Genomic DNA, 13,732 nt, shown 5'->3' with positions numbered 1-13,732 from the left:
TTGTTGTCCACAAGGATTCCAAGGTCTTTTTCACACATACTGCTGTCAAGCCAGGCATCATCCCCCATTCTGTATCTTTGCATTCCATTTTTTCTGCCTAAGTGAAGATCTTGAACTTCATTTTGTTAGTTTCAGCCCATCTCTCTAATCTATCAAGATTGTTTTGAATTCTGCTCCTGTCTTCTGGAGTGTTGGCTATCCCTCCCAGTTTGGTGTCATCTGCAAACTTGATGATCGTGCCTTCTAACCCTTCATCTAAGTCATTAATAAAGATGTTGAACAGAACCGGCCCCAGGACGGAACCCTGCGGCACTCCACTCGTGACTTCTTTCCAAGATGAAGAAGATGCACTGGTAATCACCCTTTGGGTTTGTTCGCTTAACCAATTACAGATCCACCTAACTGTAGTTTTGCCTAGCCCACATTTGACTAGCTTGTTTGCCAGAAGGTCATGGGGGACCTTGTCGAAGGCCTTACTGAAATCTAGATAGGATACATCCATGGCATTCCCCACATCTATCCAGCTTGTAACTCTATCAAAAAAAAAAAAAGGATCAGATTAGTCTGGCATGATTTGTTTTTGGTAAATCCGTGTTGACTATTAGCAATTACTGCATTTGTTTCTAAGTGTTTGCAGACCACTTCCTTAATGATCTTTTCCAGAATCTTGCCTGGTATCGACATGAGGCTAACCGGACGATAATACCAGTGTATGAATTTAGTGTGGTTGAACTCCATATTTGGAATTGGCTGTAGTGATTTTATTTGTTAACAATTGATTGGGTTTTCTTATCAATAGGACTGAATAGTTATCTATAGTTTGGAGCTTGGCTTTTGGTTCTTTTAGAATGATGCATTTTAGCACATTCATTTTAGTATTTCACAATTTCCTGTCACTAAACTATGTTGCTGTTCCTCTCTGCTTATGGCTCTTTGTGTCTATGTGTATGCGTATGTAACATACACCTACACACAAACTCACAGTCAGATGTACAAAATGTGCATCTGAGTATTCATGTTTAGGTTTCTTACAAGCCAGCATTTCTCTAATAATTGGTATAATTCAGGGCATCTCAAGCTACATCTAGAAAGATATTCTTGGAACTGAAAACAGTACAGCAACTACTACATCGTCACCATGTTTTCACGTAGAGAATTATAAAAATAACATTGCCACTCTGGCAGGAAACATATGGCTAATTCTGTAGAATGAACTGCTTGTATTCTGCAAAGATACCAGAAGCACAAACATTGCAACACACAAAAAGGCCACTTAGTGGTAGCCCTGCTTTTGTCACACAATGTGTTTATCATTTATTTTACCCTTCTATTTAGTTTTTTGACTATGATAAATACCAATGTTGAAAAAACATAAGCCATCAAAATTAATAAAAAAGTGACTTTGGACAAATCATATTCTCTCAAGCTCAGAGGAAACTAAAGATTCTTCTGAACAAATCTTGCCAAGAAAACCCCACAATAGGTTTGCATTAAGATCATCATAATGACTTCAAGGTACACACAACCTTCAAACAAAATAAAGAACATTAAGATGCTTATTAGCCATTCCTAGGCCACAGCTCTCAAAACTGGCTTACAAAAACTCTCAAAAATGCACAATAAGAAATTTTGAGATCACATTTACTACCTATTCCTGAGCCAAAACCACCACTTTATTCCTCCCTAGATAAAGAGTTTGGGGAAGAGTTTTCAGCCTAAAAAAACATCCTTCTGCTTACTCGATCACAGCACAGTGGATTAAGAGGAACAGATGGAAGATTAGTTGTTAGGAGCAAAACAGGCTTATCTCATTGTGTTAGGGGTAGCATAGTGCATTCTAGAAAGCTCCCTCAGAAACAGAAGTCTTATCGTGTACCTACAGAATGAGGATCAGTTCCAAAAACATGACTCTAGAGACATGACTAGTTAATCTTGACTTAAAAGCAAAGGGGAGAGCCATCTAGGCAGGGGTGTGTGGAGGTGATACTGGGATCCAATGAGGACAGTTTGCTGGAAAGACTGAAGAAAGGCTGCAGAGTCCTGTCATAGAAACCTGAGTACTAGAAAGAAGGAGCAGATGACTTCCTGGGAGAATGGCAAGAGCCAAGCAAGAAACCTAAAATGATCATCAGCTACCATAGATAATGCATCCTCCAAGGACAGAAGTCATTTAAGTAGAAGAATCCTTCCACTCACAATGGACCTTTGGTATCTGCTGAGGTTTGGTTGCAGTCTTCCCTATAGATACCAAAATCTATGGATGCTCAAGTCCCATTACATACAATGGCATACTACAATAATGCCCCTTATATAAAATGGCAACATCAAAGTTTGCTTTTAGGATATGTGTGTGTGTGTGTACATGCGCATGTGTATTTAAAGCCATGAAGGGATGCAAAATACATGAATATGGAGGGCCAACTCTATACCTCCCCTCTCCTGGTGTTGTATGGCAATTTTATTCATTCAACAGAGTCTGATTTATTTTTACCCAAGCACTCTTTCAGATTATGTGAGTTCTTTCCTAAAACACAACAATGCTTTCTTGAATTCAAGCTGGAGTCCTCCCTGTCCTTCTATACTCAAGCTTTAATAACATTACTTCATTCTTAGCATCTTTAGGCAGTATAAAAATAGACTTTCTGGTGCAACACTGCAGAACTTCTGCTGGCTGATAAGGCACAAGAAACAGCCAATTGGCACCACTAAATGAAACCATACTTTCCCTAGGCAACTGTTGTCCATGATAACAACAGTTGCCATTTGGAATGCCATACACACATGTAAAATACTAACATGTTTATATGAAAATGTTAACCCTGCCTTTCTAATAAACATGCATTCCTCAAGGAAACACTAAAAAATTAGAACAACGTCACAAAAGAACAGTAGTATTAAGCAAGCAGCAAAAGTAGGCACAACAGAAAAACCCATCTGGCAAGCGGAAAGCCTGTTGAAGTACAGAAATAATTAATCACTGAAAAACAACCAGAGATGGAGGAAGTGTGCTATGATTCTGGTTCTAAGAAGGCCCTCTCCCATGTTAAAATACAGCTGTGCTTCAACTACAGCTGGAACATAAAGAAGGGATTCTCCACTTCGATAATTAATAATATGAGAGCAGGCTGGGAGAATGGGAGACAATCCCTCAATTATCTTGGACTCAACACTCCATAGAGCAGGTATTGGCAAAGTACAGACCTCAAAATGTTGTACTGCATCTTTCATAAGTTCTCACCAGCAAAGTCACTAACAATGCTCCCTTCCTTTCTAGCTAATGGTATGGATGATCTAAAAAGATTGTTGTCCCAAAATAGATGGGCTGAAATGGGTATAGACAAGGTGTATCATCCAAGAGTTGAAATGCTATCAACTAATGCAGTAATGGTAGAAACATTTCCTATATTCACTGTAAAAGCCAGGGAAGAATGTGGGCCCCAATGAGTGTCTATTGAGACTCAATTTGAACCTTTCCCTATCATCATTTTACTCATTGCTCCTGTTGCTACACTGTTTACAAGCAGTCCCTTGAAAACCAGAGTATGACTATCAGTAGGGAGGGGATGCTTGGGAGCATTTGAGTCAGTTAGCTGGGTCATTCTCTGTTACTCAGAACTGTGACAAAGGTGACAAATCTCCCCCAAACCAGTTAGAAAACTATTTTGATACAACTTGCTCAGATGTTGGACTTTTTTTTAACACAAAAGAATACATGGTGGCTCAAAGACATTTTCTAGTTCAAATTTTAGAACAATGCTAGACCTAATTTTACTAAAACATGGATTTCGTGATACAGATAGAACATGAATACAAAGAATCTGCTGCGTATTGAGCTCATAGAACATGAATACAAATAATCTGCTACCTATTGAGCTAATGGTTCAAGGAAAAGGACAAGGCAAACTTACAGAATTAATTATGTATATCACAATAAATGAAACAGCAACAACTTCCATGAAGGTGTCAGAAGCAACATGAGAAATCAATGACCCATTTACACTACAACCCATTATTAACATGTTTAACTTCCAAATTCTGAGACATCAGTCCCTGGGGAAAAAAATTCTTACCTCAAAAACAGTCTTTGCTGCATATCCTTGAACATCATCTCTGTTAATTACAATCTGAATAACTCTGTACCATACTTCTTCACTGACATAGTCTCCAGCAATGCGAATCAAATTTAAGATGGTATCTACATACCACGTGTAATCCACAGCATATTTCTCAGCTAGAATTGCAACCTTTAGTACCTGACCAAAAGAAAAACTAGTATTAATTTGCAGATATTCTGATTTGGACAATGGGCTTCCACAACATCTAAAATCCAGTCAGAAAAAGAACAGTAGAATTAAACATTAAAATACAACAAAATGTTTAAATTTTTTCCTTCATCAGTGCTAGCTAACATAAGGAGATATCCTCTTTCAATCCGATCTTTAGTAGTCTTTACTAATAAAAGAAGGGTAAACACAAGTTTACAAACTTCTTAAATAAAAGGAAAGCATATTTTACATTGGTCATTTTCAACACATCTTTCAAAGGCAGCAAAATCCTCTATTCTCATCTTCATTAGCTTTACTTTCTTATCAGGTGCCCCTCTTCATATCATCTTAACTGCCAAAGAAGTTGAGACATGAAAAGACATTCAAACTAGCTATTTGTAGGTAGCAGTCACATTATAGTCTCACTTATTTAGTCTGCAAAAACCGTGAAGACATTGTAGCTACAAATTCATAGAAATACGAAATGCTCACTTCACTCATTAGTTTTTTAAAAACTTACTATTTCTTCTCTAATTGAATAATCAGCAGTTTCCAGATAGTTCAGCATTTCAGCCACGATTTGCTGGGCATTGCTTCGGTCACACATAGCATACAAGAGATCCACTGCCCTCTGTCTCACGCTTACATCTCGCTCTGTCTATGAATAATGACATCATACATTATAAGGGCCAGCACACAATAGAAACAATTCTTAATGTTTAAAGTGTATTTTTCTATAACCACATTAAGTGACCAAGGACTAGAGCTTAAATCATACCCAGAGAGAATATGAAACAGATTCATTTTGAAATTAAACATTTAACTATAAAATATATTGATCTTTAGTATCACAAACTGGATCGGAAGCAGGAATGTAACAGTAAGTGGAGTTGAAATTGCATGCCCATGTATTATGATGGGCAAGTCGTGTATGGCATAAAGCTAAGACAGTTTTATAATTCACATACAAAACCTTCATAATGGGGACATGAATGAGATGAATGACTAATATACTAACTTAATCTAAGGTGCCTTCATAAACCAGCTAGAAAGCATCCTAGATTAGACTGAAATACACTGTTATAACATCATGTGAAATAAGGAAGGAATGACAAGGTTAATTGAGCACTTCATCTGCAGGGGCCCTTTCTAGTTCTACCAACTCACCCTTCAATTTGATATTTTTTTTTGTCCCTGATCCAGACTGCACTACAAGAACAAACACCCTTGTGGAACGTGAACCCTGTTTCACATGAAGATTTTCCAAGGCAAAGACCATCTGCAGCTTTTTATTGTTTGAATACAACCAAGAATTACCAAGCTGCATTACCTTCAAGGAAAAGTAAATACAGATTGAATGTATGTAGGAATGTGGATCTCAGGCAATAACCAGAATCAATAGTTACCTTCAGTGCATTGATAACGGTTTCTATGTGTGTTTTCACGGCCTCATGTGAAAACTCAGAGCTGGCAAGCGTGCACATGCTTTCCAATGCTAGGTAACGAAGATTAGTTTCCCGGTGCTGCAAGAACTGGCCTAACTGATTACAGGCACGAACAAGCAGGTTTGGCTCACTAGGCAGAAGAGAGAGCGTGAAAAGGTAAAAAGGCAAAAACTATTTGTGGAGAAAGTGTCTGGAAGACCATTAAAAAGAGTGAGAATTGAGAAGTACCCTTTAATTCAGGAGTTTTTAAAATAGCAGCTAATACCTTATGAAGGGTTAGTAATGATACAGCTGTATATTGCAGAAAGTAATTAAAATTCGACATCAGAAGCCAAAAGCTTAATAATTTGCTTTGCAACAGAACATCTCATAAGGGCTGTAATGTGCTACTGATGTCTTCCAGAAATATAGTTCTTGTGTTATGTGAAATATATGTTTATCTTTCACACTGCTCCATAATATACAATGTTGCAGCAGTGTGGAAAGTGTTAACACTATTATTATGGCAAAAGAAGTGTGTAGGTCCCACCTATATGATCACACTTCCTACACCAGCATATGAAGTAATCATGAGTCATTCCAATTATATAACAACTAGACTAGAGCAATCCAAATAACAATTTGCCAGTTAGAATCAGCTGTATATTGTATCAACACTTTTAAAACCAAGAAAAATGAGTTTAATCAATTTTTATAACTTCCCATAAAATTAGAAATTGTTCACAGCTGTGCCATACCAATGATAGAAATGCATGTTAAGTGGATGTTTAAAAGCAGAAGAGAGAATTCTTGACCAAATTCCAAGTTATATCTTCTCAAATGAAAAGTGTTAAATAAAATGTGAACTATAAAATACTAAGTGATTTAAAAAAATGTAAGAGGCAAAGGATATTTTGGCCTACTACAACCTACTACAACTGAATATATCTTATTAAACATTACTGAACAAATTTTCATCAGTAGTCAAGTGCATGTACTGTTTGCTTAAAGAATGGAAATAGAAAGTAAAAAAGCATCAAGATGCCCAACATACAACTCTGAACAAGAGGCTTAAGGATCAAACTAAAGGAAAGTTACTTTCACAAGAGGAAATGAAATTTTGTACAGAAAATATATAAAAGTGCCGGATCAAGGGGGAGGGAAGCATGGTGGTGAAGGATAGTATATGTATAAGTGTGAAAGCAACAGTGGATACAAAAAGATTTTATGAAATGTATTCTATACTATGTGTCTGCTGTATAACAAATGTACTGAATTGTTTTAAAATAAATAAAAAATATTAAAATTAAAAATGATAAAACTAAAAAAGGCGTGTGACAGGTTTGTGCTATTACCAAGCAGAGGGAATTCAAAATTCACCATGTTGAGTCTTACTTTTTCACTACAGCTCAAAAGTAATGTATTATGAACTTACCTATCATGGTGGATAATTAAACTAATGGCTTCAAAGAGTACAGCATTCTTTGCATTTGAGTGCTGTACTTTCTTGGATTTTGGGGGTTCTTGGGCTTTGTTAAGAATAGTTTCCAGACACTCTGTGAGACGGCCTCGTGCTGAGGGGTCTAGGAGAAAGAGAATGATGAGACACAGTCACTGGAAAACTGTGAGAGCCTCTTACCTATACACAAGGTGCATATTGAATGGCATTGTTTCTCCAGTTTTAAAAAACAATTCATATTAGCATGCCAGTTCTCCAGATTTAGCAGTTTGTCCTTCAATCGTCTTAAAACAGCTATTGTAGAACTCTTGTTATGGAAGAACCAAAATCAACATTTTTTCTAAAAACAGGGTAGCGTGAAACTTTGGGCCTCTATAAGTTTTTGAAGTAGGACTCCACCAATCATAGCAAGAACCGCTTAGTAGTAAAGAATGATGGGAGACACATTCTAGGAACTAGAGTGCTACATATTACGGGTTATATAGCTGTGTGGAAGGGCCCTCAGAGTGACAATTACAGAAAGGTGTAAAAGTAATTTTGCACAGAATTAGCCTAGATGGGGGTTCCATCTCCTGGTCAATAGGATGAGATTGTTACAGCAGCATATTCCTCAAGGAGGCATGGTCAGAGCAAAGCAATCTAGAGAAAGGGCTGAACCTTTCCACATTTCAATAATTCTGTCTGATCTTGGAAGCTATGCAGAGTCATCTCATCTTAGCACATGGGTGGGAGACCACCAATGAACATCAGGTGCTGTAGGCTATTATATCAAAGCATAGAAGTGGCAAACCATGTCTGAGTATTCCCTGCTTAAGAAAACTGCATGAAACTCATGGGGTTACCAAAAATCAACAGGAGACACACTTCTAGTTTCTGGGACTATGCAAAACGTGGGCAAAGATTACAGATTCATGAGTATCCCATTGTGTTTAACAAAACAGTCCATTAGGTTCATTATATACATGAACATTCTTTCCAAATTTTATACATATCTCAGATAAAACCTGCTTCGAAATTATTAATGTGCCAAGCCTGTTGGGATAAGATAGCAGTGGCTTCATATTATGTTCAGTCATTGCTTCATGGGAAGGTTTACAAGCATTTGATACCAACAGAGCAGTAATGACTGTTTTGACTCCCAACACACTGCCCTCTTTAATCAAAGAGGCATTTCTCTGTGCTGTATAAGCAAATTATAAACATTATCATGATCCTTTGTTACTTCACCTGGGGGTGGATAGCACTGCAGCAGTCTAAGCAGTTTCACAGACAGCCAGGGAGCAGGCACAAAGTAATAGGTATAATCCTGAAGATCAGTCGATGCTGATGTCACAATCTGTAAGATAAGATTTTTTTCTTGTGGTACTTAATTAAAGTTTGGATACACAGAGTGTGGATTCTGGACCCTGAAGAAGTCTAAGAGCAGAGAAAAAGAAAACCCTGAAGATAGAAAGCAGACGATAGAAAGATGTGTACATACGGTGACTTAATCTGAGAAGATCTGCCTGGGAAATGCTTGAATATGTTGGGTGAAATAGGTTTGCCAGGGCTTCAGAGATCTATAAGCAACCATTTTTTTTGGGGGGGGGGAGACAAGGAGACTATGAATTAGCACAAAGAAATGAACATGAAATACCTAGTTACTTGTTCATACACAATACTGAAACCAAGAGACTGACTGGAATTACCATATAAATACAGAGATTATCTTCCACATATACCACAAACTCTTGTTTAAAGACTGAATATTTGAACTGGAGAAAAGCCTAATAGATTCACGGAAGACATAATAACTCTGATTTCCAAGCATTTGGCTGAGGACTGATCAAGCCTCCAATGCAGGAATTAAAATAATAATAATAATAAAAAAACTTTATTTATACCCCGCCACCATCTCCCCAACGGGGACTCGGGGCGGCTTACATGGGGCCATGCCCAGACACCATACAATATAACAGAATAAAACAACATATCATAACACAATATAACAGTGCAAAAATAATCAAATACATTACAGCACAAATCAGAATAAACAAAATAAAACAACATATCAAAACACAATATAACAGTGCAAAAATAATCAAATACATTACAGCACAAATCAGAGAAAACAGTAAAAAACAGGGCGGGCCACATGAACACTTAATTAAAAACTCGGGAGAGAGAGGCATACGAATAAAGGGAACAGGAATATAAAATGGAGGAGCAGTCTAAAGGAAAAAATCCAAGGGGAAGAACCAAAGAGGTATATAACATTTACTCCCCAAAGGCACATCGGAAAAGCCATGTTTTTAAATCTTTCTTAAAGGCTAACAAGGTGGGGGCTTGCCTGATCTCAATGGGTAGTGAATTCCACAGTCGGGGGGCCACAGCAGAAAAGGCCCTCTCCCTCGTTCCCACAAGACGGGCCTGGGATAAAGGCAGTGGCGAAAGAAGGGCCTCCCCGGATGAACGTAGGGATCGGGCAGGTTTATGATAGGAGATACGGTCACTAAGGTAGGTGGGTCCCAAACCGTTTAGGGCTTTATAGATGATGGTCTGCACCTTGAATTGGGACCGGAAAGTGAACGGCAGCCAGTGGAGCTCTTTGAACAGGGGAGTAGACTTGCAATTTTCACTGTGCCACATAGTTAGGTGATGCCTATAAAAGGCTGCAGTAAAACGAATGACTCACTGGGATCGTTCAGGAAAGCTGTTCCTTCATTCTCATGAATATGAAAATGTGCCCTCCAGAATGGGAGCAGCACCACAGAGAAAATAAGGGGGGGGGGGAGTTTAACAGAGGCAGATACAACTGTTCACAGTATCGGGGGAAGGGAAGGAAGAATGTAGGATGACATAGTTTTAGTCCACAAGCCAACATGACACATTTGCAAAGTCAGCTGTATCAAACCAGTGTACAACATTTCAATGTGCCCTTTGTACTTTCTGCTTGGAGACAGTGGATTCTTCTTGATTACATCATGTTTTTCTAGAGGTTCAAGGAGTAGAAAATCTTTCCTTGAGATTAGGCTGGGAAAAAGAATGGAATTGTGGTGGACAAAATGACCTAGTTTTCAAAATACTTTATGTTAAATAAGGAAACAAGAAAATGGCTAGGAAGTGAAAACAAGGAGTACACAGCCTATAACAAAAGTGAGCACTGTTTAGAATAATTTAATAATTTAAACCATGACACCATTATGCATGGAAATACTGTGGAAAGAATGTGAAAGTAAAAGAAAGACCAAGAACTTCACATAAAGCCTGCAGATTGATGGCTTAACACATGTAGATAAAACATATACAATTGCACAAGCAAATCAAGACAAAGTCCATGTATCCCACAATTTCCACTAGCAGTGCAGTTGGCCTGCTACATTTGCAGGTTTAACTTTACAGACTTGATGATTTGTGGATTTAATTAATATGTTCCCTCTAGAAATTTCCCGGTCTTTCAGTGAGATTCAATAGTCAACATGTGCCACAGAGGCTGACTACAGAGCTGTGCTGGAGGACCTAGATATTCATAGAGAGGTGTGTTCTCAACTAAAAAAGCAGTTTTAATTTACATTTTTCTACTATCTCAAGAGTTCTGCATTATTAAATCTAGCAAATGTGGAGGAGGCCTGACTGTACTGACGGACCAATAAACATGTTGTTATGTCAGAAGTAGAAGGTACTTCTACTACTTCTACTACTGGTAGGCTTTGTATGCTGGTTATTTCATTTGGCAGATGTTGGAGAAGTGCAGGAGACAGCAGGTGGTTGTTCCTATCCTCATGTCCTAATACCTTGGTAATGACAATGTCTATCTGATAGTCATCCAGGTTGGCTAGTTTTCTCATCTGGCTACCTTGTCACACAGACCGTAGAAAATGATCCTGACTGAGTAGACAGAAAGGCAGCCAACCTATGACAAAGCCCTTGAGCAGGTATATCCCATACTGATGCAGTGCTCTGCTTATGACACATAATTTGGAGCACAGAACTCTGGGTTCCACCCTTCAGCTCCTTAGCAATCCTGAACTGGCATAGTCGAGGATGTCCTACAGTCAGCACTGAGGTCAGATCCAACTCCCAATTTGCATCTTCTAGTCCTGCAGTAAAACCTCTCGGCAACTAAAGCACCCCCAAATGTACATTATCAGGTTCCACACTATCAAAACTAGGAAATGGAAAACAAGAAGCCATGGCTTCCAAGAGCAGTATCAAATTCTTGTATGGAAATTAAGTTCTACACAGATAATGGATTGTCAGATGTCATCTGCAATATTAAAAGCCCCAGAACTGGCAACATGGTGAGCAACAATTCCATAAACATATAACTTGAAGGCCTTACTGCTCTATTCAATCTCCAAGCACTTCAAAGGGATAATATCCAGACAGCTAAGGAAGTTTTGCCTGAAAAGGCAATATAACATTATTTCAATGCAAAATACACTGAGAAATGTTTCTGTGTCTGCCTACAAGGGTAATTATTAAGAGGAAACCTTCCAAGATTTTCAAAGACTAGACATTATTAACAATCTAGGAGTTATTTATAGTGTTCAAGGGGTTTAAAAATTAGATGAAAAGTACGAGAAAAATCACAATACACAAAGAAAAAAATGGCAAAGTGTACCAAAATGAAAAGAATGGAGATCTATCCACAGATTATATTTTCTTCTTCCTGCTACTGTAGTCTACTGAAACATATTTATGGCTTTTTGAACTGCAATATGACTCCCTTATTCAATATCTATGGTTTCACTTACTCATGCTCCAAAATATATTTCCCCTGAAAATGTTTGTAAGCCCTGGTAGGTCCTCCAGGGCAATTCTATGGTATGTTTCCAGCCCAAGTACAACTGAATTTTAAGGTTTGCTATTATCCATGGTTTCAGGTATCTCTAGGCAGTCTTGGAACATATATCCTATGGATATTGGAATTGTAATGTACACTCAAGAAACTAGTAGTTTCACCCACAAAGCTTCAGCATTGCTGATATGCTCTTAGTAGGCATCTGAATAAAAATTGCAATGTAAGCAATGCTTAAATGACCCACAACTCCTCAAGGGTCTAGCTTTGGGGAGGGGGGTGGGAGGATGGAAAGTACACTTTACTGAGGCCTAGATATCGAAGCCTAGACCCTATAACACTCTGATGAAGCAGAGGTCTCCCCTGGCACAATAACAGGAGACAGCAGAAGGCTGCTCATTCTGCCCGGCTACTTCCCCCAGGACACACCTACAGCATGAGTGAGTGCATCCGTGTACACATCCGTGCAGATACTTCTTCCGGGGCACTGAAGCAGAGGTTAAAAGCTAGCATTCAATACCCAAAGTGCAACTATAGCGCATGAGTGATAAAGCCACCTGGCTATCTTGTCTATTGTGTGTGAACTAATAAAAAAAATTGAGCTGGGGAGTGAGATAATTCATGATTTCACAATAAAAGAGCGCCCCCCTCCCCTCCACCAATTAAAGCTGTAAAGGGAGTTGGTTTGTAAAATGTTTGCATGTTGAATTATTAGTATAAATAAAACCAAAACATCAGCAGGATAACATCTTTATCTAGAATTAAGAGTTTGCAAAATATTATAAAATGAACACCAAAATGTACATCTTGAAAGTTGTTCTGTAAAGGAGAGAAAAAAAGAGTATTCTGGGCATGGTAGAAAAGTGTGGGCAAGTGTCACTTCAGAAGTGTAGAAAGCATAGTATCAGAATAAAATAAGAGGTTTCCCCTTTCTTTCATGACTTATACGACTGCATATTTAGGCTAGCATGATGGAATGTATAAATGACAGGGTCTATGTTACATGCTTGTACTAGCCCTCAAAAATGCTGCTTGGTTGTTGTATGTCTTTCGGGCTGTGTGGCCATGTTCCAGAAGCATTCTCTCCTGACGTTTCGCCCACATCTATGGCAGGCATCCTCAGAGGTTGTGAGGTATGGATAAACTAAGTAAGGAAAGGAAAGAATATATATCTGTGTCCAAGGTGTGGCAAGAGTCCTTTGTCACTGGGAGCCAGCCTTAATGTTTCTGTTAATCACCCTAATTAGCATTGGAGATGTTTTGTCCCTTGCCTGGGGGCATCCTTTGTTCAGTCAAGCCTTCATTGTGTTGGTTCCCATCTACTGTTTTGATTTTGGAGTTTTGTAATACTGGTAGCCAGATTTTGTTCATTTTCATGGTTTCTTCCTTTCTGTTAAAGTTGTCCACATGCTTGTGGATTTCAATGGCTTCTCTGTGTAGTCTGACATGATAGTTGTTGGAATGGTCCAGCATTTTTGTGTTCTCAAATAGTATCCTGTGTCCAGGCTGGTTCATCAAATGCTCTGCTATGGCTGATTTCTCTGGTTGAATTAGTCTGCAGTGCCTTTCATGTTCTTTGACTCTTGTTTGGGCGCTGCGTTTGGTGGTCCCTATGTAGACTTGTCCACAGCTGCATGGTATCCGGTAGACTCCTGCAGAAGAGAGAGGATCCCTCTTGTCCTTCGCTGACCGTAGCATTTGTTGGATTTTCTTCGTGGGTCTGTAGATAGTTTGTAGGTTGTGCTTCTTCATCAGCTTCCCTATGCGGTCAGTAGTTCCCTTGATGTATGGTAAGAACACCTTT

At 38.6% G+C, this 13,732-nt stretch overlaps 1 protein-coding gene across 2 annotated transcripts in view; it reads right to left on the bottom strand.

The window, feature by feature from the left end:
• The window catches only part of ap2a2 (adaptor related protein complex 2 subunit alpha 2), an 84,172-nt gene that overhangs the window by 15,744 nt on the left and 54,696 nt on the right, over positions 1–13,732 (bottom strand). For both annotated transcript variants that reach the window (XM_062967601.1, XM_062967602.1), the window contains exons 7-11: positions 8,376–8,484; positions 7,125–7,272; positions 5,672–5,840; positions 4,786–4,923; positions 4,071–4,253 (exon numbers count right to left, since the gene is read on the bottom strand). In XM_062967601.1, coding sequence (XP_062823671.1) covers positions 4,071–4,253; positions 4,786–4,923; positions 5,672–5,840; positions 7,125–7,272; positions 8,376–8,484 — 747 coding nt within the window. The remainder of the gene's footprint in view (positions 1–4,070; positions 4,254–4,785; positions 4,924–5,671; positions 5,841–7,124; positions 7,273–8,375; positions 8,485–13,732) is intronic.

This window comes from Anolis carolinensis, chromosome 1 (assembly GCF_035594765.1).
Source record: "Anolis carolinensis isolate JA03-04 chromosome 1, rAnoCar3.1.pri, whole genome shotgun sequence".
In the NCBI taxonomy this organism is placed as follows: Eukaryota; Metazoa; Chordata; class Lepidosauria; order Squamata; family Dactyloidae; genus Anolis; species Anolis carolinensis.
Note: the sequence above shows the minus strand (reverse complement) of the source record. Positions and strands in the feature narration are given on the sequence as shown.